Below are 26,274 nucleotides of genomic sequence, written 5' to 3'. Positions count from 1 at the left end.
AATGCCACCAATAAACTTTGTTTATGATTGCTCCAGAAAGAATGACTAAGAAATATCAATAACTTTGAGTGAAGTTGAGATATTGACAAGTTCTGCATCGCAAAATATCTGTATTAGTAAGTTCTAAAAGTCTTTTGAAGACAGTTTGAAATATATAGTCAAAAAACAGTCTTTTAAACGGCTTTATTTAGCTTGCCTTGTGGTATGTTTGTATGTTTGTAACATCTTTGTATGTAGCGCTGACACACATTAACACGATCGTCGCCCAACGCGGCGTTTTTGAGTTTCTTGCGGAGCCCAACCTTCGGATAAATGATTTCATGAAGATCAAACTTAGTTTGTAGACAACTTTTACATTATCTAGCAATATTTGTTATGATTTGAAAACGATTTGACAACAATAACACATGCCTAAGTCATATTATATGGGTTTCGCAGTAAGCTGCAGTACAAACCATCCGTACTATAAATTAATGAAAAAAATAGTATAAACGTTATAATAAAATTGTTATGATTTTATTATTTTTCTATACATCTTATAGTTACATTTAGGTGCCTATTCTGTCAACTTCCTTTTAAAAATCCCATCCTATTTCAACGAGGAAAGTGTCACCCATATATGGGTGACGGGGCGACGAAAATGTTAATAGAAATATGACCCCCTTTCTGTTGACCGATTGATCTGAAAATTGGAGCACACCGTTATCTCTGTAATCATGATAAAACCGCGTATTTCATGATCTTGAAAATCCAAGATGGCGACCGCTGCAAAATGGCGGATCACATATTTTCTAAAAAACCTCACCAATTTGGGTTTTCCAAACATATTGGTTTTTCCAAACCTCATCAATATGGGTATCAAATGAAAGGGCTTGACTAGTAGAACACGGTTGTCTATGAAAAATCCAAAATCCAAGGTGGCTGCCACTACAAAATGGCGGACTACATATTTTCTCAAAACCCTATTAATATGAATATCAAATGAAAGTGTTTGACTAGTAGAACATGGTTATTTATGAAAAAAGCAAATCCAAGATGGCTTCCACTACAAAATGGCGGAATACATATTTTCTCAAAACCTCATCAATATGGGTATCAAATGAGAGGGCTTGACTAGTATGACATAGTTATTTATGAAAAATGCAAATCCAAGATGGTTGCAACTACCAACTGGCGGACTATATTTTTTTTTCTCAAACCCCCATTAATATGGGTATCAAATTAAAGAGCGTGAATAGTGCCACAAAGTAGATCGTGAAAAATCCAAATCCAAGATGCCCGCAATAACAAAATAGCAAAGCGTCCTACATTATCATGCCGGGGGTTCGAGTTCGATTCCCGATTCCCGTCAAAGAAATCTCTTCCGACTTGCACTGTGGTCACGCGTATTCTAGAGCTTGCCACTCCAGAATACATTCAAGGCATGTTTTTGGCATAGAAATCTCATCTAAGTACTACTAATAAAAACTGACGCAAGTAATACCTACATTGGGAAGGCCCAAGTTCTACGGGGAACGTTAGTGCCATCCGAGAGAGAGAGAGAGAGAGAGAGAGAGAGAGAGAGAGAGAGAGAGTGAGAGAGAGAGAGAGAGAGAGTGAAGGTTGTCCCAGATTAATAGAAATTTGACCAATAGGAACTGACCGAATTTATGAAACACCTTCATCTCTGCTGTCATTTTGAAACTGCTCATCCCATTATCTTAAATCCAAGATGGCTGCCGCTACAAAATAGCTGTTTACATATTATCGTAAGAAAATGTTGATTGAGCTATGTGTATCAAACGAACGAATTTGACTTAAAGAACACACTATGTATTTTTTGCAATCCACTCAATATCGGTATGAATTGAAATGATTTTACTAATAGAATACAGTATAATGGATTTATTGTAAAAAAAATATTCTAATGAAACAGATAATTTACTGAAAACTAGAACATAAAATAAGTAAAAAAAAACTTTTTAAGTTGAAAGGTTTCATTGTGATTAAACATAATAATGTTTAAGTACATTATAATTAGGCCAGTAGCACTTAGCAGTTATCACACCTCTTCTTCATTAGTCTAGGGCAGGGGCTCTCAAACTATTTTGGGCACGAGACCCCTTTTCCAGAATGACGTGATACAATCGACCCCTATAGACAAAATTTTAAGGGCTGCTAAAATGTGCGATATAATTTTGGGAGTCATTTTTATGTAACAAAACGCAATTTCAGAGCGCCGCAAAAAAATCTGTTTAAATTCGCTGAACATCCAACAAGTTGATAAACTCACTGTAAGCATTCTATTTAAAATCTACTTTGTAAGTTTATGTAGTTTCTTCAATATGAAAAGGTATATTTGATTAAAAATTCAAATTTTATATTTTTCCTTTGTAAGTCTATATGCTTTTTTTCTTCGCTGCACTAGAGATATTGCTCTAGTTTTTGTATAACCAAAGGCACAATAAAATAAGCTTACATGGCAGTTGCAAGCAGTGTTTTTGGGGTTAACGGGCAGTGGCAACTATATTGCCACCAATTTTTTGAACTGTTTCAATAGTTCATTTTTTATCAAAGAGAATGTGTTTTTCGTCATGCAAGGATTATGTTCTCCGAACTTTGAGTCGATTCCTTGCCTAATTTCCAAGGGTTAAGCCAGGGTTGCCAGGTGTATTGTCACCCAAAACCATACTGTTCGTTTCGTATTCAGAAAAAAAAACGAAAAAAAGTCCCAGAGTGAGTGTTTGTTCGAGGCGGTGAACATTTTTTTATGTGATAACTTTTTGAAATTGGAGATGACCATATTCATTGGCAGCCTAGTGCTCATACACTGTTTGACCGAAGTCAAATATTTGACTCTTTTTGACGGATAAAATTTGATCAACGTGTACTGATCAAATATATTTGACACAAAACACGACAATATTTTTAGTCTGTTTTTCGAACCTGTCGATACATGGTTAGGTTATCTTTATTATTTCAGTGGATTTCATTTCCATTTTCGATGTTTGACATCGATTGCCACTGTTGATAATTGAAGGGTGGCAAACAAAATAGTGTTTGTTCAAATTTCAAACCAAACTTCATCCGTCAAAAAGTGTAAATTGTTTGACCTTCGGACAAACAGTGTACTGCTGTCTTAAGACCGGTGACCACTTCTTCGACAGATCCGTTGATTCGCCAGCAATCTAACTAAACGGATTGCTTCGCAAATGACTAATGGACTCCTCGTGTTGACCATCTCCGAGAACATTCGTGATCACAATAGTCGCTTTTCTGTTTCCCAGTCGCAGCATTCTTCAAATCCTTCAATCCCCCAATACACTTTATGTCTTTACTACATACTTTATAGAGTAATTCCAAATGAAATCGAAAAATGACAAAGCATGAGTATTTTTGATTCGAATGAAAGTGTGTATTCCGTTTGGGTTAGAGGAAATATGAGTTTTCCACAGCAATTGGGAATTTTTTGACTCAAACGTAACTTTGCGTAGGCGTATCGATTTGAGTAAGAGAAATCGTAGATAATTTATATCTCAAGAACTATGAGTCGTACCGAAATAGTGTCTTAGAAAGAGTTATAGAGTATTGATGGTTGAATATGAATGTACACTAAGAAAAAAAATTAGTACTCTTTTTTATTTACAGAATTAAAATTCAATTTGCAATATCCAAAATACATATTATTTAATTTTTTTTTTAATTTTTCATACAAAATAGAAGCCATGCAGAAAATATAAAAAATGGACCCAAGATGGTAATACAGGGAAACTTCGATATAACGTACCCTCGTTATAACGTACCCTCGATATAACGTCACTCAATATAACGTACATTTTACCTCGATATAACGTACACATTTCCAAAGTGTAAAGGACATTTTTCTTCAATATTTTTTTTTTCTGATAGAACAATGAATTATCTGTATTGTGATGCTAAAACAAGTTTTGTACCTTCAATCAATCACGAAATACAGCTGGTTTTGTGATTCCGGATTCTAAGTGAATCAAGCTTCAATCAACAGTACGAAGGGAAACATCATGAGACAAACTAGCTTCGTCTTCTGATTGAAGTTATTCATTAAATTTACTAAAACAGCAACACAATCATGTATTATAGACTTCGTTTGTGAGTACTTTATTATGCTTCGATGTAACGTACAATTCGATACAACGTACAATTTTGAAAGTGAAATGTACGTTTTATCGAAGTTTACCTGTACTATTTTTGACGAACTTTGTGGAACATCGAAATTTTAGGAATTTTCGAAACTTCGAATTTATGCCACAAATTATGAATCCTGATGTGATTTAAAACAAAAAAAAGTTATTATCAATCTCCTTCTAAATGTAGCCATTCTCGAAATATACAAAAAAATATTTGTAATTTATTGTCTTTTTTATAGTAAATAATCCCTTTTAATATGTTTGTCGTGTTATACCGTCATGTTCATGAAATTTTATGAATTTGCTTATAATTTCCAACAGCTTTTCCGAATACATCATCATGGTTCATTTTTTGACTCAAGCGTAACTTTTGAAAAGGGCGTATTGATTTGAGTAAGAGAAATCTTTGATAATTTATATCTCAAAAAATATGAGTCGTACCGAAATAGTGTGTTAGAAAGAGTTATAGAGTATTGTTGTCTTAATTTGAAAAAAAATACTCTGAGAAGAAAAATTAGTACTCTTTTTTTTATTTACAAAATAAAATTTTAATTTGCGATATCAAAAAATATGTATTTTTTTATATTTTTTTTCAATTTTTTCGTATAAAATAGAAGTCATGTAGAAAAAGACAATAAATTACAAATATTTTTTTGAATATTTCGAGAATGGCTACATTTAGAAGGAGATTGATAATAACCTTTTTTGTTTTAAATCACATCAGGATTCATAATTTGTAGCTAAAAACGATTGTTAGCATACAAAAATTCGAAGTTTCGTAAATTCCTTAAAATTCGATGTCTCACAAAGTTCGTCAAAACTAGTTTTACCATCTTGGGCCCATTTTTTGAATTTTCTGCATGACTTCTATTTTGTATGAAAAAATTTTTAAAAAAAATATTGCAAATTGAATTTTTATTTTGTAAACAAAAAAAAGAGTACTAATTTTTTTCTCAGTGTACATTTTTTTTCATATTCAACCATCAATACTCTATAACTCTTTCTAAGACTGCTGTGAAAAACTCATATTACCTCCAACGCAAACGGAATACACACTTTCATTGGAATCAAAAATACAAGTTTTTAAAATCTGCATTTTTAGGACGATTTCATTTGGAATTGCTGTATAGAGACAGGATGCTTATCGGTTCTCTGAGGAAGCCCGTTCTTTCGGTGAAATCGGTGATGCATTCTGAATAACTGTTTCAATAAAACTAGCTTTCCAAACCAACTCAATAAAGTCAAAGGTGATTGCAGATTTTTTTTGAAATCTGGGAAAATCTGGACAAATTGCAAAATGTTTGGACTAGACAAAGGATGGTCTGGATATATGGACGCTTTACCAATGTCTGGAAGTCTGGCAACCGTGGGTTAAGCATGTAAACTTGACATCATTTTCTCATCAAAATTCAACAAAATAAATAGATGTAAAAGTATGAATATAAATTTAATTGTAAATATTTTAATACAAATTACTCACAAATACAAGAATTTGTGTTAATTAATGGGGGTCAATTTTTAGACCTCGTCGACCCCCAAAGTTAATTTTCGTTTACGTCGACCTCTGAGAAACCAATATCGACCCCTCGACCACTTTGAGAACCCCTGGTCTATGGCATTGAAACGACTAAAATAAAATCGTGGGGCACATTGGATTTCCATTATCCACAATTAGCGACTTCATCATATGTCCCACGATTTCATTTTAGTCTTATCAATGCCCTAGACTAATGAACAAGAGGTGTGATAACTGCTAACTGCTACATGCCTAATTATTTTTCAGCTTTTATTACATTATTATGATTAATGACAATGAAACCTTATGACAGTCTCAGCTCAATAGAGGCAATTCGTTCAATGAAAGTTGATAAACGCTCATCTTATTTCCTAACAAGAATAAGACATCTATTGAGTGTTTTGGTCGAAAAATTATTCAAGATTACCTTAGCATGGGTTCCCTCTCATTGCTCGATTCCGGGGAATAAGAAAGCGGACTCGCTAGCTAAGGTGGGCGCTTCAGAAGGCACACTTTTTGAAAGGCAAATTGCCTATAAGGTACACTGGGGCAAGTGGAACCCCAAAAACCATTATTTCAAAAATAAAGTGTCCTATTTTTCCTGTTTTTGATTATTTTTCAAAACGAATTATACACATCACTACTGTAGCCGATTAGCTATTAATATATGGAACCGAAAAATGAATTCCTCAACTAGATTTTAAGTTTGGCCAAAAATAATCTCCAAGTCCCCAAAGTCCACTTACCCCTTGATACGGGGGTTAGTGGAAACCTGGAATTTTATGTTTACAACAAGTTAAACTCTGTTAAAAAGGTGTTTGGGAATGAATAAAACAAACTGTATTCACTTTCTTTTATTCTTTGATAATACAAAATTAATTAATCAATGCATTTAAGGAAATAAAAAAAAAATGCAATAAATATCGTTATTGCTTCGCAAGTCTTCAAAATCAGGTCAATAGATAAAAATAGCAGGTACATCGCTAACCACAGTTATGATTTCTTCGAAGCTCTCTTACGCTTTGCTTTCTGTGTCGCCTCTTTAACCGATTTGATCGTTTCCAGCTTCACAACGGCATCAGTCGATGTTATAACTTCTGCCCCAGGACAAACTTTTTTTCTCTGCGCTTTGGAAACAGGAATCTGTTTCACATGGTCAAGGAGAATCGCTTCAAAAGAATTATTTTGTGGATTATCATTTTCCATTTGGTCATTCCCTGTTGAGGAAGCAATGCAATTACAAGTTGCTGAAGCTGCATCTCTGGTGTTTGTTACTCTTGGAAGCGCCTTCTTCGATCCTTCGACGATCTCAACAGTGTTGTCATCTAACGTTTGAGCTGCTTGCTGTGATGCGATGAAACGTGCCCATGCTCTCGGTTCGTATTTGTCTTCCGGAATCACCTTATCGGAAAACGGGTATACGCCGGCCTTGCGGAACCCATTTTTAATTATTTGTGAATCAAATGATCTCCAAACTTTGGAGATAATGTTTGAAAAAGCTGATTTAGACAGCTTCGTCCCATAGTGATTCCGTTGCCACTGGATAACGCACTTGTCATAGTCTTGCTTCAATGGTTTAAACACCGCCAGGTCCATAGGCTGCAAGAGATGACTTGTGTGGGGCGGAAGTTTGAGTATCACAACATTATTCTCGATTGCTTTTTGGATGAGAGCAAGAGAAACATGTGATACATGGCCATCGTAAAGTAGGACCAATTGTCCCTCAGCGGTAGCGCTCAGAAAGGACCGTTCGAAGTAGTTGGCGAAAACATCCGTCTCCATCCAGCCGTTTTTGGTTGCAGCATAAACTATTCCAGGAAATTCATCACATTTACTAGCCATCCAGCTGTTCCATACGTTGGATCCTTTGAAAATAATAAGTGGTGGTAATTTGTCACCAGCCGCATTTCCTCCCATCAATACAGTAAAATTTTCTTTTCCTGAACCGCCCGTGACACGATGAGCAGCTCTTCCAGTTTCTCCCACAGTCTTAACCCGACTCGGATCGAGGCAGAAGCTAGTCTCATCGATGTTATATATCTGCTCTGGAGGAACGTTCGTGGTCACCTGTTTTAGGAGCTTGAAGTATTCGGTCATCACGAAAGGATCAGCTCCTCGTTTCCGTGCGACCTCAACGGCTTGGGGCTTTTTTTGCGATAGATGATGCCGGCGCTTAAAATTCCGGAAAAAATCGTCTCCCGGAACACCGCTTACAAACGGTGTTTGAAGCTTGTTAACTTTTACGTACTCTGCTATTGCCAAAATTGTCTCCTCTTTGGATAGTCCAAAGCCCCACTTATCCATTTTCTTGATACAGTCGGCGATCTGTGTTTCAACCTTCAACGGCAAAGCAGTGGGTCGGCCTCCCGTTATACTTTTAATGCCTCTCAGACCTTTCACTCGCTTGAAGAGTGTTGCATATGGGATTCGGAAGTGCTTTGCTGCCGCTTTTATCTTCATCTTGCCGTTTTTTACATCATCCATCGCATCTGTCAAGTCCTGTCCACTGTATTTAGCAGGAGAACGCTTGCGAATGTATTTGCGAACCATTCTTCCGGTGGCTGTAAAGATTAAAAACATTCAATAAGCAATGTTTACTTTCACGTATTCCACTTAACCCAATTACAAAAACATGTGGGGCAAGTGGAAACAGGCCGATTTTTATAGTAAAAAGACAATCTTTCACATTTTGTATCGGTAAACACAAAAATAAGCATTTTTCAATTACCTAGTAGTGAAATGTAACCAGTTTTCCGAACTGCCGATCGTCGAAAATGTAATTTTACTGACAGCGTAATCGACTCTGATCGCAGCTGCAGAAATGCGATTGTAAACAAAGCAATATTTGGTTGCGTCTGGTGGTTCACAACGACTAAAAAGTACGTTTAGTAGATGTTTATTGATTGTTTGGCAGATGTTGTGTGGAAACAAAGCAAAATATTTTTTGTTATTTGTTTACTTTATATTTGATCCACTTACCCCCAAATTCCACTTGCCCCAGTGTACCTTAATGAATTTTTTCACATTCCTCGTCAGGACACACTCGTTAGTTGGCAGCGCATGTGGAGTGAAGATGAGTTCGGTCGTTGGTTACATACGATTATTCCTAAGGTTTCGACGAAAGCTTGGTTTAAGGGATTGAATGTAGGTCGTGATTTCATTCGCGTGATATCTCGGCTTATGTCCAATCACTACAACCTAAACGCCCATCTCTATCGCATTGGGCTCGCAGCAAACAATCTTTGTGATTGTGGCGATGGCTACCACGACATCGAGCATGTTGTCTGGTCGTGTATCCGGTTCCATGCTGCTCGCTCTCAGCTCTCTAGAGCACTGAGAGCAAAAGGCAGACAATCGGATATCCCCGTCCGGGATATCTTAGGTAGCCGTAATCCTGAACTTCTGCTTCATCTATACCTGTTCCTCAGAAACGCCGATGTCAACGTTTAATGATGTTTCCTTCGTTGTGTCCCTGTTTCATATCCCTCCTATCCGATCTATAAACTTTTACTTAGTCGCGGCAATACATACACACACTCTTTACAGATACACGGGCCAAAGGTTGTGCAGTCCACTGATCATTCAACAAGAGCCAAAGGTTGTACCGCTCATGACAACTCTACACGAGCTGATGTTTGCGCCGGCTAGTGACCATTCTATCCTGAATTCCTCGAGTCAAGAAGACGCACCACGCTAGATATGGGGTATCCCAAATGGAAGTATCCCGTGTCGGGCACAGGTACAGAGCATTGGAGACAGCAACATCACAATTACAAAAACACTTGTAATACTAACCTCGAGCCAACCGCGAGTAATCGGTTACATATTACTAAGGCAAACATTGTCGAAATATTGAACTCCCGGCCCCGTCAGGATGACGCCATATGAGCCTTAATAAAAATATATATTTTGGATAAAAAAAAAAAAAATGAAACCTTATTTTATTTCATGATAACCCTTACGCAATTTACAAAAAAAGCTCTATAGCGGTTATTTCAAGAGATAAACTTTGTTCTAAAAAGATGTATCCGATAACTGGGACTACAACATTGTCGAACTATGTTCACCACTATCCATAAAGATAAGAAAGTTATATTTTTTATTTCATCGACAATTTCGGTCACCCTATTTTTGACAACATAAAAATGAGCGCTTTATTATTAGTAACAACTTTGTCGAAGATAGTTTTAAGTAGATAGAATAACTGTCGAGCTCTAAATGCTAATTTCAACTTAAATGCAACTCCTGGACCATAGTGCACTGTAAATGTACGAGTCTTCGGTAGGGATGTGCATTTCACTGGACCACCTTTTTTATTATACCGCCCATTCTAGTGTTCATTTTTCTCCATTTTTTTTTGATTCATAAATTTTCATAATTCAGATGATCTACATTTTAAATTGGAGCCAATAAGCTAGACCTTTTGGGAAGAAAAAAATATTCGAATTTGAAATTTGAATTTTATTTCGAATCAAAAATACAGATCGACTGGAGATACGTGGCATTCGTTGGTACTGGGTTTTAAAAAGTACAAACAATGTAGGCAACGATGGATATCCCAATTGTTCATTCTTTAGACGTTCCAGAAATGAACGAAATTTCAACACACTTTTCCCGCATAAAGAGTACTCTCCCGATAGGCAAACTTCGTTCATTCGCTATTCACAATCTCGTTTTCCTTGTTTCTTGCAATTTGATGGAAGATTTCAATAATAAAAAAGTTTACTAGAAAACACCTTTTTCTTCCAAGCCAAGAACCAAAAACAGCTCGTACCAAACAATAAAAGGAACCCAAATTGTACAATTTACAGCTCCTGACGCCGCGTTTAAACTTCACAGGGAGCGAAAATTCTCAAACATGAAAAGAACGAACTGTTTCCTCCTCCTCTGCCCACCACCACCCCCTATCATCTTACACATTTACATTTACTTAGCATTCCGGGAAATGGCATATCGTTTTTCGGGGGTTCGCTCCTCACAATAGGATGTGTTTTCCTTTTGCCCAGCTTAATTGAAATACACTGCGGTGCGAGGGGTCCGACTGTCTGAAAAGTTTGGCGCTGTTCCCGGTTGTTTATTGGTTTTCTTCGAATGCTTGGGGGGAATGGGGCTGGTTACTTCCAAGTCCCACGAGTGAGTTTGTTGAGGCGGGGGGCGATCAGGGACGTCTGCCGTTTAATTAGTGCTTAGGACGGAGTCCATTCTATGCTGAAGCGCCATAGGAAAAAAAAAAAAGAAAAAACGCAGAAAAAGAAATCTCGGAAGCTTTCTCGTTTGAGACGGCAAATTTTGAATATTGACATATGTGCTTCAGGTAAGTAGAATTCGTTTGAAAGCAAACACATTTACCATCTCGTCGCTCGAACACAAAACGGCAAGCATTACAATTGTACATTTCAGGGAATATGTTTAGGGGAAACATGTTTAGGGGAAATATGTTAGCTTCCATAAGCCTGCGCTCAGCTGCAGCGTTTTTCTTCGGAACGGAAAACACAAAATTGTACACAAGCTGGAAACGCCTGGAATTTTTTTTAGTCACAGTTTGTTTTCGCATGGGAAATAACCACCGATCGAAATCACCTTTTGGCAACTGTCGGGCAACGCTCGGAACACCCACACACACACACACACACACACACACACACACACACTTTGCCGTGGAGCTGCCGGCCTAGAATAGCGTTCCGGGTTTTTGGTCCCTGTCCCTGTCGTAAGAGGCGACTAATCGGGTGACAACGCGAGTAAGGGCGCGGTAAAGCCCTAGGGAGCTAGCGCTGGGGAAATACCGCGACACACAGTGAAGGAAGGAATGCCAACGGGCATATTAGGATCGACGCCAGTGAGATTCTAATTACGGCATACTGGTAATAACGACGCATGACTGATTTGGAATGATTTGGAAGAGACGCTATAGAGCTGACAGCCGCGCTATTCCGTTACTTTAGTAGAGCAGGGTGACACCTTCTTGAAACGGCTAGCGGGTTAATGGCGTGACTGCCTCCGTCCCGTTAAAAACCTGGCAGGCCTTCAGGTACGTTCAAAACTCGTTGATCGTGTGGGCTCAGATGTTGCATTCCTGTCTTGCGCTGATCCGGCTCTGAGCACGGTACCCCATGAAGGATCGTGCCAACCCTTTGCATGGCCTCCCTGCTTGCATAGACAACCATGGGATCACTTAAGCGACTGCACATTCCGAGTGGAGATAGCGGCCTGAAGGTGGGACCCACTTACATATGGAGTACATACAAAATACAATCGAAATCGAGAGCGAACAAGAAGACGTAAACATCTTCGCAAGAAGGGGACAGGTGATGAGATCACCGATTTTGAACCAATATCAGGTACCAAAATCCAACAACAGCAAAACCGCGGACGAGCAGCCAAGCCTGCATGTGAGAACTAAGCTGAGCGAAGCCATGAAGGCAAGTGAAGAACTCTACGAATACATCAAACCTCGTAGTAATGTTCATGCGGTGATAAGAACTCTTACCGTAAAAATAAGATCCGCGCTTGCGATAGCTGAACGTGAACAGCAGACCTGGCGGGCAAGAGCAGAAAAAGCGGAGAATGCTCTGAAAGAAGCTGTGCAGAGTAAGGCAAAGGAAGTGATCTTGATACCGACGGTAGACTCTACCCCACTAACCGCAAAGAGGAGAAGACAAACTCCAGAAGAAAAGAAGGAGACGAAAAAACACAAAGATGGCAGTGAAGGTGCTAGGGGTGAAAATAAGCAAAACAATGAAGATCCGAACGGGTGGCATACAGTCGAAAGGAAGAAAAAAGAAAACAAAAAGAAAGGAAAAACTAAGCCTAAGATGGAGAGGCAGAAACCAGAAGCTCTTATTGTGAGCGCAGCGGGGATGGCGACCTATGCCGAGATCCTGCGGAAGGTGAAAGAAGATCCGTCCTTACAGAATCTTGGGGAAAACGTGGCCAGGATAAGACGAACACAGAATGGAGAAATGTTGTTTGAATTGAAGAAGAACCCAACGATTAAAAGTTCGACATATAGAGAGCTAGTCGAAAAATCTCTGGGAGAAACGGCGAAAGTTAGGGCTCTTTCCCAAGAGATAGCGATCGAATGTAGAAATCTGGATGAGATCACAACAGACGACGAGCTGAGAGAAGCCCTGAACGAACAGTTCGAACTTAGCGATGTCTCCTTAACAATTCGACTGAGGAAAGCATTTGGAGGTACACAAACAGCAGTGATAAAACTGCCAAGAATCGCAGCAAGAAAACTGCTAGAGACTGGCAAGATAAAAGTTGGATGGACGGTGTGCCCTCTAAGGGCTATTCAGCAAATGATGAGATGCTTTAAATGCATGGACTTTGGCCACCAATCTAGAAACTGCAATGGACCTGATAGATCGGACTCTTGCTTAAGATGCGGTAATAAGGGGCACTTAGCGAAAATGTGTACTAAGCCTCCAAGATGCATGCTCTGTACGACGGAGGTAGATAACGATCACGTCACCGGAGGCTCGAGATGCCCATTCTTTAAAAGAGCGCTGGCAGCAACAAGTAAATGGAGGTAACACAAATAAATCTCAACCACTGCGACACGGCACAACAATTGCTATGGCAAGCCGCATATGAAATCAAATGCGATGTGGCGATCATAGCAGAACCGTATCAGGTACCCCCAGACAACGGAAATTGGGTAACCGATAAAGCTAAAATAGCCGCAATTACGACGTTGGGAAAATATCCCTTCCAGGAAGTTGTATCCAGTGAATATGAAGGGTTCGTGATTGTCAAAATTAACGACATCTTTGTATGCAGCTGCTATGCACCCCCGAGATGGACGATTGAGCAGTTCGACCAGATGCTCCACAATATAACGGAAGAGCTCATCGGACGGCATCCCATAGTCATCGGCGGGGACTTCAACGCCTGGGCAGTAGAGTGGGGGAGCAGATTTACCAATGCGAGGGGGTTTAGTCTGCTCGAAGGACTGTCAAAGCTGAATATAAGACTAGTTAATGAGGGCTCTACTAGCACTTTTCGCAGGGATGGGAGAGAGTCAATTATTGATGTAACCTTCTGCAGCCCGTCGTTAGCATCGAACATAAACTGGAGAGTCTGCGAGGATTATACCAACAGTGATCACCAAGCGATTCGCTACACCGTCAGTACTCAGTCGCCATTAACAAGGAGAGGGACGAGAACAAAGTGTAAGAAGTGGAAGCTGAAGGAGTTTGACAAGAACCTCTTCATCGAAGCACTCCAGGTGGATCGAACAACTTCTACTTTAAATGCAGTCGAACTGACAGAGGTTTTAACGAGAGCATGTGACGTCACCATGACGCGGAAATCAACGCCAAAAAACGAACGCCGTCCAGTATATTGGTGGAACGAGACAATTAACACACTGCGGATAAGCTGTCTCCGAGCCAGACGGAGAATGCAAAGGGCTAGGATTGACACCGAAAGAACAGAGTGCAGGGAAGTGTTCAGAGCGGCGAGAGCCGCGCTCAAGAGCGAAATAAGAATCAGCAGAAAGAACTGCTTCAAAGAACTGTGCCGCGACGTTGATGCGAATCCTTGGGGCAATGCCTATAGAGTGGTGATGTCAAAACTTAAAGGTCCCTCGACGCCCCAAGAGACCTGCCCGGACAAGCTGAACAGTATTATTGAAGGGCTTTTCCCGCAGCATGATCCTATGAGCTGGCCACCTACACCATACGACCATAACGAAGATTCTGTCGAGAGAGTTACTACAGAGGAGCTGATAGCGGCAGTTAAAAAATTAAAAATTAAAAAAGCGCCAGGCCCAGACGGAATCCCCAACGTGGCTGTCAAAGCTGCGGTTCAAGCGTACCCGGATATATTTAGGGCAACGCTGCAGAAATGCCTCGATGATGGATACTTTCCGGATACCTGGAAAAGACAAAGACTGGTACTGCTACCAAAACCAGGGAAACCTCCAGGGGATCCATCGTCGTACCGTCCCATCTGCCTTCTGGACACACTCGGGAAGCTGCTGGAAAAGATCATTCTCAACAGATTGATGAAGTGCACAGAACGTGAAGGTGAATACGGACTCTCTAAAATGCAGTTTGGGTTCCGGAAAAAAAGATCGACAATGGATGCTATCATGTCAGTAACCGAGACAGCCGGCAAAGCATTGAAGCAAAAAAGACGCGGAAATCGTTATTGTGCCGTAATCACGATCGATGTGAAAAACGCATTCAACAGTGCCAGTTGGGAAGCTATCGCGATAGCGCTACATAGGTTACTAGTCCCGGACTACGTATGTAAAATTCTGAAAAGCTACTTCCAGAACCGAGTCTTAGTTTATGATACAGTGACAGGGCAGAAATCGTATAAAATTACAGCGGGGGTTCCACAAGGCTCCATTCTGGGCCCAACACTGTGGAACGCGATGTACGATGGTGTGTTGTTGTTGAAGCTTCCCAGGGGCGTACAAATCACTGGTTTTGCTGATGATGTTTTATTGACGGTGATCGGAGAATCCCGAGAAGAAGTCGAAATGTTGGGTACAGAGGCAATCAAAACCGTTGAAGAATGGATGAACGACTCTAAACTGCAGATAGCACACCAGAAAACCGAGATGGTGTTGGTCAGCAACTGCAAAGTTGTGGAGCAAGCGAAAATCACCGTTGGGGAACACAGTATCTGTTCCAAACGGGAACTGAAGTACCTGGGTGTTATCCTTGACGATCGACTCAATTTCAAGAGCCACGTGAGATATGCATGTGAGAAAGCAGCAAAGGTCGCAACAGGGATGGCTAGAATTATGCCGAACAACGCAGGGTCATGTAGTAGCAAGAGGCGCCTTCTGGCCAGCGTATCCACATCGATACTCCGTTACGGTGGTCCGGTCTGGGTGGCAGCGCTCGAAGTAAGACAAAATCGGACGCTGCTAAACAGAACGCTCAGAGTAATGGCGATGAGAGTATCGAGTGCATATCGAACGATATCTGCAGAAGCGGTATGCGTGATAGCGGGAATGATTCCCATCGACATTATCCTGGTTGAAGATAGCGTACGCTACGAGGAAAAAACAACGGACGTGCAAAATAACAGAGAACTGCGAAAAAGATCACGACTAGAGTCAATACGGAAGTGGCAACAGGTGTGGAACAACACACCTAACGGTCGATGGACCCACCGACTAATTCCGAATATCACGAAGTGGATTGGGCGCAAGCATGGAGAAGTAAATTTCCACTTGACCCAATTTCTGTCTGGTCATGGATGTTTTAGGCGGTACTTGAACAGGTTCGGACACGCGAACTCACCATCCTGTCCTGAGTGTGGTCAAGTAGAAGAAACAGCGGAACACGTGGTCTTCGAATGTCCTCGATTTGTCCAGCAGAGAAGAGAGTTGATCGCTGCATGCGGACTCAATTTGAATGCCGATAACATCGTACACGAAATGTGTAAAAGCGAGAACTCGTGGAACGCAGTGAATTGTGTCATAGTCACAATAATGACGGAACTCCAACGAAAATGGAGAGCAGACCAAAGAATGAGCGTAGGAAACACAGAGCAATGAGTGCATAAGCACAGCCTCCTCCCGAAGTAATACCAAACGGTGGTTCCGGGAGAGAAACGGCATGAAGAAGGAGGTGGTTTTTGGTGAGTAGGAATCTCACACTATCCGGTCAACATGGCGACTGGGTGTCTATGCAAGATTTCCACCTTCTACAAAAAAAAAAAAAAAAAAAAAAAAAAAAAAAAAAAAAAAGCAGATCGGCGAAATTATGTCGCCAAGTTGCTGTGATCGTGCGGCCTACTGAACTTCGCCAGCTGGGAGCTCACCAGCTGACGGAAAAACTCGACACACTGGTACAGCAATTGAGCGTCCTTACAAAACGGCTGAAACGTTACTCTAACTCTGCAAAGCGCCAGGAACAAAATCGGATGTTCAGAGATAACGAGAAAGCGTTCTACGACCACATTAGCGACGAGAAGCCCGACTACCGCGAAGGTTTGCCAGATATTAGCGATGTGACGAACTTCTGGGCTGGTATTTGGGAGACCCCAGTAGAACATCGCGACGGGCAAATGTGGTTAAGACGGGAGGAGGAGAGTTGTGGTGAAATTGGAGAGATGCCAGCTATCATCGTCGGAGAGAACGATGTCCGCGAAGCCTCGCGGTACCTGAGGAACTGGGCAGCACCGGGCCCCGATGGTGTCCAGAACTTTTGGCACAAGAAGCTGACCGTCGCACATCCAAAGATAGCTGAGTGCTTCAACAAGGTGCTACGTGACCCACACAACCTTCCTGAATTCGCCACCCGTGGCGTCACCTTCCTCCTCCCGAAAGACAGCAACACATTGAACCCATCAAAGTACAGACCGATAACGTGCCTATCGAGTCTGTACAAAATACTGAGCAGCATAATTACCGCCAAAGTTTCTGCTCACTGCGAACAGCATCACATCATCGCAGAAGAGCAGAAAGGATGCAGGAAAAATACGCATGGCTGCAAAGACCAGGCCATCATCGACGCAGCCATAGTCGGCCAGGCGGTATATAACCAGCGGAACCTAAGTATGGCCTACATCGATTACAGGAAGGCTTATGACTCCATACCTCACTCGTTTCTCGTCCGGGTATTGGAGCTCTACAAAATTGATCCCGTCGTCGTTAGGTTCCTGCAGCATGCGATGAGGCAGTGGAGTACGTCTCTGCACCTCAGTGATGGGGAAAATGTGTTGCAGTCTAGAACGCTGCAGATAAAGAGGGGGATATTCCAAGGCGACTCTTTCAGCCCGCTTTGGTTTTGTCTGGCACTGAACCCCCTCAGTAGGACGCTCAATAGAAACGGTCATGGCTATAAAATAAGGTATGGCGACGGCGCCCACGAAGAAGTGACCCATACCTTTTACATGGACGATCTCAAGGTCTACGCTGATTCACGTCAGCGTCTAGGTGTAGCTATCCGGGTTGTCGAAGACATAAGCAGGGACATCTGTATGGAGTTCGGCCTCGACAAGTGTCGCTGTGTCCACCTGCTGAAAGGACAACTTACCGAATCCGGAGGCTACGAGGTCTATGACGGCGAGTTTATAAGAGACATGGTTCGTGGCGAATCCTATAAATATCTTGGATTCCGACAGCTCACCGGGATTCGCCACTCCGACATCAAGACGGAGCTGCGAGACAAGTTCTTGAGTCGAGTGAACTGTGTCCTGAGGACTTTCCTCAACGCGGGGAACAAGGTACGCGCGATCAACACATTCGCGGTTCCCCTGCTGACCTTCAGTTTTGGTGTAGTCAAATGGAGCAAAACTAACCTAGAGGACCTTGAGAGGAGGATGAGGAAAGCATTCAAAGAGGCCGGAATGCACCATCCTCAATCGGCACTGGAGAGAGTTTCACTACCACGCAAAGAAGGGGGACTTGGAATCGTCGACATTTCTGCACTGTGTGTTGCCCAGGTACGACAACTGCGCGAGTACTTCGCAGAACGCGCCAACCAAAACGCGCTATACCGGGCTGTCTGCGCCGCCGACAGAGGATACAGCGCTCTGCACTTGGCGCAAGCGGAGTACCAACTCAACTGCAATCTGCAGACAGTGGAGGAGAAGATTGCAGCTTGGAAGCAGAAGGCAGTGCATGGTGCCCACCCCCATCAACTGGACCGGCCACACGTCGACAAGGCCGCATCTAATCTGTGGCTAACGCGTGGTGAACTCTCTTCAGTAGTAGAAGCCGACATGATAGCCATCCAGGACAGGATAATGCCGACGAGAAACTGCAGGCGGTACGTCTGGCATCAAGACGTTGATGACATTTGCCGGATGTGCCATCAACCAGGTGAAAACATAGAGCACATTATGGGAGGCTGTCCCGTTTTGGCCAACGCAGCCTACACCGAGCGCCACAACAACGTGGCCCGTATTGTTCATCGACAACTGGCGCTCCAATGTGCTCTACTGGAAGACAACGTACCAAACTACCGGTACCTGCCTGCACCTGTCCTGGAAAATGACCGTTTCAAGCTGTACTGGGATCGCACTGTTCTGACCGACCTCTCGATCCACCACAACCGCCCAGATATAATGGTTTACGACAAGAGCGACCGCAAAGTCACCATCATCGATGTCGCTATTCCACTGAACCAGAATCTGGAGGAGACCCACGGTCGCAAAATCTGCAAGTACCGACCATTGGCCGTGGAGCTCAAGGAACTGTGGGGGCTAAGGGAGGTCCCAAGAATTGTTCCAGTCGTTCTCTCTGGAACTGGAATTATCCCGAAGACACTTCTGGAAGCGCTAAAGGTGTTGAACATCGAGAAGGAATTGGCCGGCATCCAAAAGTCGGTCATCCTTAGCACCTGCGCGATTGTCCGACAATTCCTCGGTCAGGACTAAAACAGCACGAGCATGCAGATACGTGCATTCCGCAGAGCCTAGTCCCCCTTTGGCATTCAGAAGCCCGGGGGCAGGTGAAAATTCTGGCTAGGTTCGCCTAGTTAAGAAGTGAGATAAGTCTGCCAAAAAAAAAAAAAAAACACACACACACACACACACCAAACGAACACGCCTGGACGGTTCGAATAAATCATGGCAAATAACAGTTCAATTCCATAGCCTTCGAACCTTCAGCAAATTGACCCATGCGAATTGGACGGAAGGTAACTAGTTTTGTCCAACACGGAGTCAGTGGCAGGCAAACCAGCCATATCTCGATCTAAATGCCTCGTACCGAAAACCGAAAACCCAAATCCAATCAGCAGCCAAACTCTCGCAGCTGGGCAATCGAGAGCGCAGTTAGAGTACTGAAGGCGGATCTTGATGGTCTTGTTTACCCAAATGTATTCCTGTGGCCATGTAACGGTAACGGCGGATTTATTCGGAATAAACACGTTCTAGGAGTGAATTTCGCTTTCGATTTTTTTTTTCTCTCGCTTTCCTGTTTGTATTGCAAAAGCGAGCAAGGAATTAAGATCAGACAGCGATTACGCCAAGGGAAACGAGCGCCATTATTGCTCGGTGGGAAACATTTTAACGTTAAATGGAGTGTGTTGCTTCCTGTTCCTTTTTTTTTTGCTGCCCTTGTTGTTGTCCTCGTGTGTCTAGTACTTACAAACTTTGCACCAACTACTCTGCCGCCCACTATCACTGTTATGGTGGGGGCGCTCGGAATGAGGGAACGTGCCGAATGGAGTTGCTCCAGCAGTTCTCATCATTAATGGAACAAACTTTTATCGTAATCGAGAGTGGTGCTGAATGTCGGATTAACGATTTTTGGGGAGCAAAAAGTTTGCTTGTTTGTATTTATTTTTTCCTCATTTGGGATATAAATTATGGACGAACATAACAATCAAAATAATGACCCCTAGCAGTTCGGTACCATGATTTTGCATTGGTGCTGCTCCCCGTCAGCTCCCCAAACATCCACGGGGAAATGCTAAACGACGATCGTTGAATAGGGAAATCATTAATGCTATACAGATGGGAGTTTTAATTAAGTTGAAAACACAAGGTCGTGGTCATTTCAAGGGCCTTATGGCAAACGGGAATCTAATCGACCGTGGCTTGAATTCAATGATATTCATTCAGGAATTTTTGCTAAGTTCCAATTGGACGAACGAATGTCTGAGCAGAATATTAATAATCATTTTAGATGTCCGAGTGGAACTGTGTCAGTCAAAAACTTTGTCCTTCGACTTTAATATATCCAAGTAAATACACACACAATCTTTCATAAGCAATCAGAATGAATCAAACGGAAATTCTAGAACTTCATCAAACCACCACAAATGCAGGACGCTTGATAGGTTGAACCAACGCTCGCAAACGTTTGGTACGGCATTACTTCCGTTCCAAAAAGTAAAATGCCCCGCGGATAACGCAGCTTTCGTCAGACTTACAATCAGCCCCACACGAAGATTGTCACAATCAGCAGTTTAACCCGTCTTCGATTGGTGCATTTCACACTGTTTTTCCGGTGCCGCCCCAGGATAAAATTTCTTTTGTTGAGCACTTCAAGGTTGCGACCGACCGAAATTTAACCGAATCAAAATCGGTGTTGAAATCGGAGTGGGAATCAGATCAAATGTGGCGTGAAATGAACGCTGCTGTAATTTAGGATCGAAAATATGACTCGAGCAGGTGTTATGGTGATTGGTTCGACTATACACTGGAGTCGCTTTTTACGCGGGGGATAGGTGCCGCGTAAACAAAAAACCGCGTAAAAGAAAACCGCGTAAATTCCAAGATCCGTGTAAAAAAAAACCGCGTAAATTCCGAAATCCGCATTATTCCAAAATACGCGTAAAAAAAACCGGGTCAATTCCAAAATCCGTACAGGTCGGACTCGATTATATGTGATTCGATTATATACACTATGTAAACAATTATAGACACCCTCGTAATAGTATCAGCATTTTTGTTGAAAATATTGGCACACTCCTATTATTCAATTTTTCTTTTAGCTGTAAGTGATGTCCCTTTTGAGTAAAGCAAAATGAGCAGAATAAATAAATTTTCGTAGTAGTATTTATTTACAGGCGCAGCAAATAAACATGGATGCCAAAATATGATGCCAAAAAATTATGTACACCCCTTGAAAAATGACATTAGATGGTAGAGCTTTGTTTTGATTTGTAAACATCCAACGATAAACAAGTTGAAAGTCTAGATCATTTTCTGTGATTTGCCAAAGTGTTGGAAAATTTTGTGTGGCAATAATGGGGAAATGGCGCGAATTTCCTTTGAATATCAAGCAATTGATAATTTCTCACCATGAATCTGGAAATGGTTACCAAACAATAAGTCAAATGGTCAATTTGAGCAAAAATACAATTGCGTCGATCATCCAAAAGTATAAACGATTGGGTACAATTGCTCGCCAGAAGGGACAAGGACGAAAACGTAGAACAACACCTAATATTGACAGATTCATCAAACGAAGGATTCAGGAAAATCGTCGACTATCTGCTCCAAAACTGGCAGCTGAGCTTCAAACCTTCTACAATGTTTCAGTACACCCTCAAACTGTCCGGAACAGAATAAAGGAGTTGGGTTTTGGAGGGCATGTAGCTGAAAAAAAGCCATGGTTGTCGAAGAAAAACATAAAACTTCGCTTGAAATGGGCTAAAGAACATGCAACTTGGACAATTGATGACTGGAAGCATGTGTTGTGGTCTGATGAGACAAAAATCACCTTGTTAAGCTCTGACGGAATCATTCGGACGTGGAGAAAACCAGGAGATCGCTTGAACTTGAAATGTTTGCGACCTACCGTGAAGCATGGAGGAGGTATGACTATTTGAATAATATTTATTGAAGGAGTGAAGCTTTATTGATAGGTTATATTGCAGGACGAGTGATGGTGTGGGGTTCTATGTCCTGGAATGGTTGCGGAACGTTGGAATTCATTGACAAGATCATGACAAAGGAAGTTTACTTGGACATTCTGGAACGTAACCTCCACACCAGAGCCAGAAAGTTGAAGATGTCTCGGAATTTCATCTTTCAACATGATGGTGATCCTAAACACACCTCGAAACTAGTAAAGCAATGGCTGGAGAAAAATAAAATAAAGGTCCTGGATTGGGTTCCTCAATCTCCAGACCTTAACCCTATCGAACATCTATGGTCCATTCTCAAGATAAAAGTTCGAGAACAAATCCCAACGAATCTGGGGAAGCTGAAGCAGGTCATCGTTGATAAATGGAACAAAATCGAGCCATCCGTTTTCCTTAAGCTTGTGGAATCCATGACGGATCGATGCCAGGCCGTAATCCAGGCAAAAGGAGACCACACACGATTTTAAATGCGCAAATATCTAAGGGTGTGTTTAATTTTTTGGTGTTGATTTCTCTTGTTATTTTTTCTAACATTTACCTTCTGAAGTATGAGATAAGTTTGAAATGTTTTTATGTTACTGAATAAACGTTAAGTAATAAACGAGTAAGTTCATACTGTTTTTTGAGTTTCATTCATTGTCATTTAAAAGATGCCAGCTAGACTAAAAACAGTCAATAGGGGGTGTGTATAATTTTTTTACATAGTGTACAATTTTAGACTCGATTATATACAATTTGAAAAAAAAAATACATTTCAAATCTGACTTATTTTGAGGAAAAATGTATCCTTTGAACGTTAAGGTGGAATTGGGGTGGATATTACAGTTGGGTAAAAATCGTGATTTTTGAAGATTTTGCTTGAATTTTCACCAGGAATTGTTTATATCGATATTGCAGCGAAATTAAGAAAGGTGTTGGGTGTCAAAGAACAAATTGTAGAGCAATTTGAGAGCTTTAATTTGATTGATAGTAACAATCAAGTTCAATATAAATTTTTGGGATAAAATCAATAATTACACATTGGAAATTATCAACTTTGAATTTTTCACTTCCAAAAAGCTATTTAAATCTACTAATTTAGATGTTCCACCACTATATCCTGAGCTAAATTTTCTCATCTTTCAAACAGAATTGGCTTACGCAGCGTACTTTCTAGTGTATAGCCAGTTTGAGGCAACAGGGTACGAAACAAAAAAAAAGTTCTATAACTCTGTCATTGTTGAAATTCTAACATATCTTCTTCTTCTTCTTCAATGGCACTAACGTTCCTAGAGGAACTTCGCCGTCTCAACGTAGTATTACTTGCGTCATTTTTATTAGTACTTAGTTGAGATTTCTATGCCAAATAACACGCCTTGAATGCATTCTGAGTGGCAAGCTCTAGAATACGCGTGATCACAGTGCAAGTCGGAGGAAATTTCTTTGACGAAAAATTCCCCCGACCAGAACGGGAATCGAACCCGAACACCCGGCATGTTAGTTATGACGCTAACCACTCGGCCACGGGAGCACTAAAAAAATTCTAACATATGCGTAGAAGGATTTTTGTCATCAAATATGATCATCTGTCACCTTCTGAGAGATTCTGGAAATTATTTTTTTTTTTCATATGAGAAAGGTGTTTTATTACTTTAAGGAAATCTATCAAAAATTAAATTCTTCTTCTATTTTCAATGAATGAAAAATATATGCATAAAAACGAATAAAAATTTTTTTTTGATTGTTAGCTTCCATAAGCCTAAGTAAAAAAACCGCGTAAATTTTGAAATCCGCGTAAAAAAAACGCGTAAATTCTGAAACCCGCGTAAAAATAAACCGCGTAAAAAAAGGCGCGTAAAATAAAACCGCATAAAAAGCGACTTCAGTGTATATGGTGATGAGTTCTCTAAACCTACTCCTCAGAGTAGAGTTAATCCTTCCAAGCCTTTTTCCATAGAAGATTCTGCAACAATTTCGCATGTAGAACTACGTTTTTTTTTTGAAGTGTCAAATCAGAAAACATACGTCGGTCATATGAAATAGTTTTAACATTAATTACTCTTTTGATTGCGAATGAATACATAACAATCATATCACAATTTTTGTAGGGGAAAGGGGGGCAGTTTCGGAACAGGCTTGTAAAAATTAGTGGTACAATTTTCAACCAAATTGAAAATATAAGTAAGTTAGCACTCCTTCCACCAACAGCTGTCATATAGTTTGACAGTTCCTGGTAATTTATTACTTACAAAAACAACACAGTGCCATTTTTCATACACGTTTCGAAAATTTTGATCTTGAAGTTGCACGTATTTTCCTAATGCCTTTGTGAATGATTTAGAAATTTGAGTACATCACTAATATAAAATGAAAAAAAAAACGTACATACAACGGAAAAACAAGGCCATTTATTAGTTAAAATTGTGATTTGTCTTCGGATGGTGGTCGGGCACATTCGGACACTGTTGAATACCGCATCAAATATGTGTTTGATTGTTGTTTCCTAACAAATATCAATTTAGTCTGATTATCAGGCCTAATGATGGTTCGGAACTGCAAAAAGGAAACCGATAGAACCAGCATCAACGAAGATGAGATGGAAAGAGCTATCGAACTAGTTTCGAACGGAACGTTTTCATTTTTCTATGCTCACTCAGGAGGTCCAACTGGATCCATTGACTTTGCCGATTGCAAGATGACGAGAAAACAGTTTCTCAGTTGTTTGGAACATTTGAAGCAAAAAGCAGTGTAAACGAATCAGTTTTGCTATTGCTCAACGATCACAGAGGGCCTGGTCGGGTTAGGGAGTAAAAAGTGCCCCCAAACCACATCACCAGCTGTATGTAAAATATTGTATAGGGTACTAAATATGAAATGTTGACAGTAGTACCATATATTTGAGTTCTTATATGGTACAACATAAGGTCTATCGTTTTTTTTTTTGTTTTTTTTCACGCCATTCTCGATAGCTTTAAGACAAAAATATGAAAAAAAATAATGAAAGTACATCTTGTGTATCGATCAATATTTTTAAACATTTCTTTCATCAAAAAATAAAATACTAAAAAAAATTAAATTAATTTTTATTTTTATTTTAAATCAAATTTATTTATTTTTTTATTTTGAGATTCAGTACTACTCTAGTTTGTATTCAAATTTCTTCTACGTCTATTTTAGGTAAATGTGATTTTTTTCTGCATTTTTAGAGTGTTTTTCGCGGTACAAAAAAAATATATATATTTTCACGCATTTCGAAATTTTGAAAAAAAAACATTACTTTGAGATCCACTTTTGCTCCAATTTTTATTTAAATTTTTTCGTATGGGGTTTTTTTTCCACATGTAGCGCAATTTTCTCTTGAAATTTTAACAGTATTGCGTAAAGAGAAATACTTTCTTGGACTTTGGGCATTTTTAATTTATTTTAATCTTACAATTGAAGGCCACGAATACAATAAAATAATCGATTTCAAGAAAATTAAAATAATAATGCAGACGATGATGATATTTTTTTTGTGTCTCGCAATGCTCTTAAAGAATCAGGAAAAAATTACGCCACATGTAAACAAAAATAACGAAAAGGTGCATTTTTCACCATAGATCCATTGTTGTACCATATAAGGACTCAAATATATTGTACTACTGCCAACATGTTTTATTTAGTACCCTATACAATATTTTCTATACAGCTGGTGATTTGGTTTAGAGGTACTTTTTACTCCCTTACCCAGCCAGACCCTTTTAGAAATAGAACAAAAATATTTGTTGTACCACGCAACACTGAAAAAACTTTGAAAAAAATCACACATATCTAGAAATGCCGTAGGACTTTCTGGTTTTCCGAATTATTCATTAATTATCAACACGGCTGAACTAAAACCCGAAGAGGTAATATTCAATAGTGGGAATGAAAACAAACCGTCAGCATTTGACAGAAAAGGGTTTGTTCATTCTGAAAAGCAATTAGTGAAAAGCAGCAGTATTAAAAATACATATTATTTTAAAAATCAAAGATTTATAGTGGAATTTGCATCAAATATTTATTGCGATCAAAGATTTATAGATGAAGTGTGAATAACGTGTTTCACATATATCCTTCGCCCGTAAGTCCGGAAACCTGTCATACCTGAAATAAAAAAAGGGAAAAATATTATGATGATGATTGAATTAAAGAGATTTCAAACTCTGGGAGTTCATTCGTCTCTGAAAAATATTATAAATGAATGTGTTTTTATATAGATTGGTGTGAAAAGATCGAAGCAAATTGAACGAAAATTGGAGGAAAGCAAGGCTGAGTATCATCGGGAAAGTGTGGGATAGAGACAAAGAAGGGAAAAGTA

The 26,274-nt window shown here is 40.4% G+C and overlaps 2 protein-coding genes across 5 annotated transcripts in view; one reads left to right on the top strand and one right to left on the bottom strand.

Annotated features, from left to right (window-relative positions):
• LOC129780437 (toll-like receptor 3) overlaps positions 1–26,274 on the top strand; it is an 841,421-nt gene that overhangs the window by 750,686 nt on the left and 64,461 nt on the right. The gene's annotated exons all lie outside the window — the stretch shown is intronic.
• LOC129780438 (uncharacterized) lies at positions 6,208–8,658 on the bottom strand. The gene is made up of 2 exons (XM_055788717.1): positions 8,390–8,658; positions 6,208–8,222 (listed from the first exon to the last, which is right to left on the bottom strand). The coding sequence occupies exon 2, from the start codon at positions 8,209–8,211 to the stop codon at positions 6,655–6,657; it is 1,557 nt and encodes a 518-aa protein (XP_055644692.1). The 5' UTR covers positions 8,212–8,222; positions 8,390–8,658; the 3' UTR covers positions 6,208–6,654.

This window comes from Toxorhynchites rutilus, chromosome 3 (genome assembly GCF_029784135.1).
Source record: "Toxorhynchites rutilus septentrionalis strain SRP chromosome 3, ASM2978413v1, whole genome shotgun sequence".
NCBI classification, from domain to species: Eukaryota; Metazoa; Arthropoda; class Insecta; order Diptera; family Culicidae; genus Toxorhynchites; species Toxorhynchites rutilus.
Note: the sequence above shows the minus strand (reverse complement) of the source record. Positions and strands in the feature narration are given on the sequence as shown.